General features: G+C 46.1%; 1 protein-coding gene across 3 annotated transcripts in view; it reads left to right on the top strand.

Annotated features, from left to right (window-relative positions):
* Nucleotides 1–3,516: 3,516 nt before the first annotated feature.
* Nucleotides 3,517–6,220, top strand: part of LOC109324716 (cornifin alpha-like) — a 3,350-nt gene continuing 646 nt past the window's right edge. The window contains exons 1-2 of one of the 3 annotated variants that reach the window (XM_019556748.1): nt 3,517–3,536; nt 5,878–6,136. In XM_019556748.1, the coding sequence (XP_019412293.1) occupies nt 5,898–6,136 (239 nt within the window). In that variant the 5' untranslated portion in view covers nt 3,517–3,536; nt 5,878–5,897. Of the gene's footprint in view, nt 3,537–5,877 lie in introns of all 3 variants that reach the window. The other 2 variants (XM_019556746.1, XM_019556747.1) reach the window with 2 other exon arrangements.

Raw genomic sequence — 6,220 nt, 5'->3', positions numbered from 1 at the left:
ACCTCGTCATCCCTTGGGGCGCTCTGGTGAACAAACGTTCCCCCAGATCCTGGTGGTCACCCCTGATAAACTTATAGGTGGCATCAGATCACCCCTGAGCCTGTGCTTTTCCAGGCCAAATCGTCCCATGTCTCTCAGCCTGTCATCGTAAGATCTGTTTTCCTGACCTCTGATTATGCGCGTGGCTCTCCTCTGGACTCTCTCAAGCTTCTGTTCATCTTGTGGTCAATGATGACCCCCAAGTCTCTTTCTTCTGTAGTGCTATCCAACGTAGCACTGCCGAGCCTATAAGGATTGTTTCCTCCCTTTTTCCTTATCTTTGTGTTTAACTTATTTCATTCTTTCCTACCCCTGCTGCCTGCAAGTCCATTTATAGCATCTGAATAGACTGCAGCCTATGAAAGCTCACATCTCTTTGAATGAGTTAGTTTAGAGGATGCCATTCTACCCTACCTCCTGCATTACCCTGTAGGACCATTAATCAGAGCTTCCTTTGGAGATATTAGATACACAACTCTCATAAACCTTACTGAGTGAGAACATGAAGTCAGTGTACCACAGGAAAAATTCATGCAATAAAATAATTGAAATCCACCTAGGATTTTAAAACCTGAGAGGGGAACATGAAGGTTTTGGTCAGGGCTTGAATAAAGTTCTCCTAGGTAGGAAGTTAAGAGACAAGTGAACACTGCACCTAAGATGAAAGAGAGGTGCAGATGTGGCTTCTCCATCTTGGTAGGCACAGAGGCTTGAACCCAATGGCTTTTCAAAGGAAAAGAAAGAAGTTTTTATAGTTTATACTATAGGCCTAGCCTTAAAATGGTACAGCAGCCAACTCCCATTTCCTGTATTTCAGCAGAGAGCAGCTATGTGACAGGTAAAGCACTGGGACTGGTTCCCCAGAAAGGTTATGGACTCTCCATCCTTGGAGGTTTTTAAGACCTGTCTAGACAAAGCCTTGCCTGGGAAGATCTCATTGGGCCTGGTCCTGCTTTGAGCAGGGGTTGGACTAGATGTGGACTCCTGAGGTCCCTTCCCATTTTCTATGATTCTGTGTGCTGACCAGGGGCTGACATGGAGATCGCTGGCTGGACAGTTGTGCTTCAAGCTGAATTTGACCCAGAGAGCTTTGAGACTATAAATAACTGAATTTTGGAGGCTTTAGCAAAGAGACCTGAAAAATTTAGGCAAAAACTGAAAGTCTGCATTCCACTGATATGATGATTTATCACAGCTGAAATTCTAACCCAATAGGCTTTTTTATTTAATGTTGAACGGCAAAGAAAAACACAATTAAGGGGATCCTCAACATCCTCTCTTTCTTTCTTTCTTTTTTTTAAATCTGGGCAAAATGTGATGAGTGGATGACTCATCAAATCACCCTTGCTCTTAGATGAACTACATCTGCTAGCTATGCCAAATAAATGCCATCTTCTTATGTAACAGCCTTGAAATGAAACAAGATGTTGTCTAATGATTTTTCACTTTGGGAGTCACAGAACGGCGTGCTCCCGTCACTTTGCAAATATGTTGATGCGTAAGTGTCATAGGATTAATAAAATGCATTAGGCCAAGTCCTCACCAGTTTTTCACCAACTAAGAATCAGGTTGACTCGGGTAAGTCTAGGCAAAAGTTTGGGTTAGCTCCCGATAAATTAATTTCCCAACGGCATGTTAACCCTTTACAAGCACTGATCTGAAGCTCAAATAACCCATGGCTTTTATGTGAAGTGGGCTGATATTAAGTAATAATCAACTGAATTAATGATGAATGGTTTTCTAACAGAAGGCTGCAGGTAGTCAAACCATATGTTTATTCAATGAGGTCTTTCCAATGTGGGCAATTTGAGAGAAATGTAAGATTTCATCTCAACTGATTTATCGCGCTCTTAAAGAAGCACCAACACAAACCATGTATGGTGGAAGTGACATACAGTCAGGTCTTCTGGGTAAATTCATCCCATCAAATTAGGGCTTAAGTGATACAAGCTTCTCAAATTGGCCTCATTCAAAGAGCAGGGAGCTTTTGCTCTGAATCCCACCGAGAATGACTCTGCTTTTCCCTTGGTAAACTAGTGTCCTTCATCCACTCTTGGGAGTGCCCCAGGGTGGAAGACCCGGGGATATTCCACCCTCCTGAGTGAGCTGAAGCCCTGACTGTTGGTCACTGTATAGACATAAGAGATTTTCCTTCAGTATTCATGCATATGTTTGGAGTTGGGATGTGGGGCAGGCAAAAGGAAAAGCTGACCTGCCTTCTCAGGAGTGGCAGACATTACCTTTATAATGTTGCCAGCTACTACTGACAAAGACCAACCAGCCCCTGTACCTGGAAGAAGAAAGTTCTGACTATCCTACTGACTTGAATGCTAACTTGTTATGTTAAGGGGGGACTAGCTAATGTTTTATGGTAAATGATGAAAAAATGGGACAAAGACAATGTTCTCTTGTTGTTTAAAAGGAGTTAATGGACTTCACCATCTTGATATTGGTGCTAGGCAAATGAATACAGGAGTTACAAAGGGGTTTTGGTATCCCCAGCAGGGATATCATGATGACCAGTCCACACAGTTTAATGAAACCATTGAGAGACATAGACCCATCCAGGATCAAAGTCAAGGCAAATATTCACTCCACCTGTGGCTAGCATGGCGAAGACATACCAGCTTTGATCACCAACTACATGCAAGACAGTAGCAGCATGGTCCTCTGTCACCTCTAGAGCCCCCAGTGTCCCACATCAATGGTCTGAAAACTAGTGCAATGAATGTCCTTGTTACTTGGGAACCATCAAGGAGTGGGAATGTTTCTACCAGGCCCCTGTGGAAATTTAAAATCTGTGGTCATTGCCCTCTTGAGTATCTCTTGAATGCTTTCATAGAATCATAAAAAAAATTAGGATGGGTAGGGACCTCAGGGGGTCACATCTAGTCCAACTCCCTGCTCAAAGCAGGACCATTCCCAACTAGATCATCCCAGGCAAGGCTTTGTCTACCCAGATCTTAAAAACCTCCAGAGATGGAGAGTCTACGACCTCTCTGGGCAACTGGTTCCAGTGTTTTTCTACCCTCCTAGTGAGAAAGTTCTTCCTAATATCCAACATAAACTTCCCTTGTTATAACTTGAGCCTATTGCTCCTTGTTCTGTCATCCGTTACCATTGAGAACATTTAGCTCTTTGTTGTGCTCCATTCACCCACTTGTGCCTTGACATTTTAAGCCCCTAAGGGCTTAAAATTGTCATCATCTGCCCGATGGAACAACCACAAAGTCTTGTCATTCTTGAGAGGATTACATGCAAGATAATTGGTGACATATGGGTCTGGCAGCAGACTAGTCATCACTGGGGGGGTGGCGTGCTGCCAGGTGTTAGAAGTGTAACACGTGGGGTGAATAATTTTTTATGACCGTTAGTAAGGATCACGCATGCTGCGAGTGTCTCATACCCTCCAAGCACATTTGGGAACTGTATAAAAGCCTTCTCACTCTGCAGGCTCCTCATCCACTACCACTCAACTGCTCTCATCTGTGAATCGGGTAAGTCACTTTTGTACTAAGTATCTTTCCAGCTATTGAAGCGTCACTTTATGGTTGGTCTTTGTGGGCATGGATTTCAGAAGTGGCTTGTGATTTTGGGGCAGATCAGTTTCCAGAGATGGAGTTTGCAGTGATTCCCCCAGACCAGTGGCTCCAATGGGGTGTCTACAAATACTCATTGATCTTGGCCAGTAGTGGAAGAGCTACTGTGAAAGAGCCTTGTCATGGTTCTTTCTTGGAGGCATTGGTGATTATTAATTTTAACTTTACTTTGTGGCTTTGTATGAATATAGTGTTTGAGGCTAAATGGACCATGAGCTTAAGACAAGTAACATTAGAGATGTTGAGTGGTTTGGTGGGGAAGGTAAGAGGCTTGGCTCTGGAAAGACCTAGCTTCTAAGCCTTGGTCACTGACCTGAAATATGGTATGTGTTGTCTTCCTGTGCCTTGATTTCCACATTTGTAAACTGGTGGTCATAATTAGGACTGCAGAGAAACGTAAAGGCTGAAGGGTAAAGTACACAGAGACTAGGAGGAAAAGGAAAGAGAAGGGGTACTATAAGAAAGGCAAAAAGGTGTTTGTGGATATTTGAACGGTCTTGAAAGGAGCTGGAGTAAAAGAGCCCTTTCTCATTGTAAATATCGTGACACCAAGAATAATTTTGATCTACAATTGCTATTGTTATTATTTGTTTGCAAAGTCATGACTGGATGCTTAGCACTAGATGAAGGCTTAAATTCTGCTTTCTGCTGTGTTAATGAAACCCCATGAATGTCAGTGGAGTAGCCAGGGGGTAACAGAGAGGAGGAACTCTCCCACAAAATCATTATCCCTGGGTAGACTGAATTGAAAGCCAGAAAATGGGTTTCATATTTAATATGTGGGGAAGCAGTGGCCAGGCCTAGGAAAGCTCCTGGTTGAAAGCCTCCTTGCTATCCATACAACCATAGAAAATGAGGGTTGACAAAAAAAATTAGGATGGGAAGGGACTGCAGGAGATCACATCTAGTCCAACCCCTTGCTCACAGCAGAGCCAGCCCCAACCAGATCATCCCAGCCAAGACTTTGTCTAGCTGGGTGTTAAAAACCTCCAAGGATGGAGACTCTACCACTTCTCTGGGGAACCTTTTCCAGTGCTTCACCACCCTCCTACTAAGAAAGTTTTTCCTAATATCCAACCTCAACTTTCCTTGTTGCAACTTGAGCCCATTGCTCCTTGTTCTGTCATTTGCCCCCACTGAGAACAGCCCAGCTCCATCCTCTTTGCCACCACCCTTCAGTCAGTTGAAGGCTGATGTTAAATCCTTGCCAGTCTTCTCTTCTCCAGACTAAATAAGCCCAGTTCCCTCAACCTCTCCCCACAAGTCATGCCCCCAACCCCCCAACCATTTTTTTTTTGCCCTCCATTGGACTCTCTCCAATTTGTCCACATCCTTTAGTGGGGCCCCAAAACCAGACAATGGACTGCATGCCCCATGGCCCATCCTGCTGAATTTAGGCTGATTGGTAGCCAAGAAGGCACATGTCTTGGAGCCAGGAGGACAGCAAGCAGGAGGGAGCGTGCCACTGTAGACCAGTGGGAAGGGACTGGGTCCTTGCATTGAATTTGTTTGCCCTTCTTGCTACAACCAGGGGTGTTTCTGTCAAGAGCCCCTGGGGGAGGGGATACCCGGGTCCTGCTGGAGATGGAACAGCACCCTTTTTCCAGTTCTGGAGAGCAGGAGTAATTCAGCGGGAGTCCCTGGAGATGAACAGGAGCAAAGGAAAGCTGTGCTAGGCTTGGTGGCTCTGAGAATGTCATGGACAGCCCAGTCTGTTCCCCCTACAAAGCTGAAGGGTTGACCCAATTTCTTTTCCCCCAGGCATTCACCTGGGGGTGCACCAAACTGGTTAGTCCTGTGCAGTCCAACAAGCCCCATCTCCCTGTGCTCTGTGACACACCGCCCTTGGAAGCACCACCAATGTTGTGGCAGGTTCATTAGCATTGATGGAGGCTAACTGGGTGATTAGCTTGCCCCAAGCACCCGTGGGCGCAGGTACAGTGCTGCCCATGCAGGGGATACCACCAGTGTGACTTTATGGGGGCTGCTGCCTGGGCCATTAGATTTGAAGCAGGAATATGACCAAGATGCCTGCATTATGTGGCCTGTCACTGTGGTTTGTGGATAAATGCAAGGATCCAGGCTCCCTGCCGATGTGCACTGGGTTGCAACAAAGCAACATCAATTTGTAGCACCTGAGTAACTGGCTGTTCCCTGAGTGACCAAGCAGTGAGGGGGACTTGGCGGGGTTAGTGAATGTCACATTGGTCAAGGATCTGCTCTTTCATGGTTCTTTCAGCTCTGCCCCATCACATCAAGATGTCCTACTACGGCCAGCAGTGCAAGCAGCGGTGCCTGCCCACACCCATCTGCCAAGACCAACTCCCTGTGAAATGCCCACCCATGTGTCCTCAGCAGTGGACACCACAATACTCCACCAAGAGCTACTCGGGCTACGACGGGTACTGCGAGTCCAGCTCACTGCAGTGCATAGAGCCATGTGGTCCCAAAGGCTGGCAGAAGTGTAGGCCTCAGTGTGAGCAAGTGTGTCTCCCACCATGCCCCCTGCCATGTATCACCAAGTGCCCCCCACCATGCGTGAAGTGCCCCCAGCAGTGCGTCACCAAGTGCCCCCCACCATG

Source organism: Crocodylus porosus, unplaced genomic scaffold, assembly GCF_001723895.1.
Source record: "Crocodylus porosus isolate Cpor-Errol unplaced genomic scaffold, CroPor_comp1, whole genome shotgun sequence".
Classification (NCBI taxonomy): domain Eukaryota; kingdom Metazoa; phylum Chordata; order Crocodylia; family Crocodylidae; genus Crocodylus; species Crocodylus porosus.
This window is presented reverse-complemented; position numbering and strand designations above follow the sequence as displayed.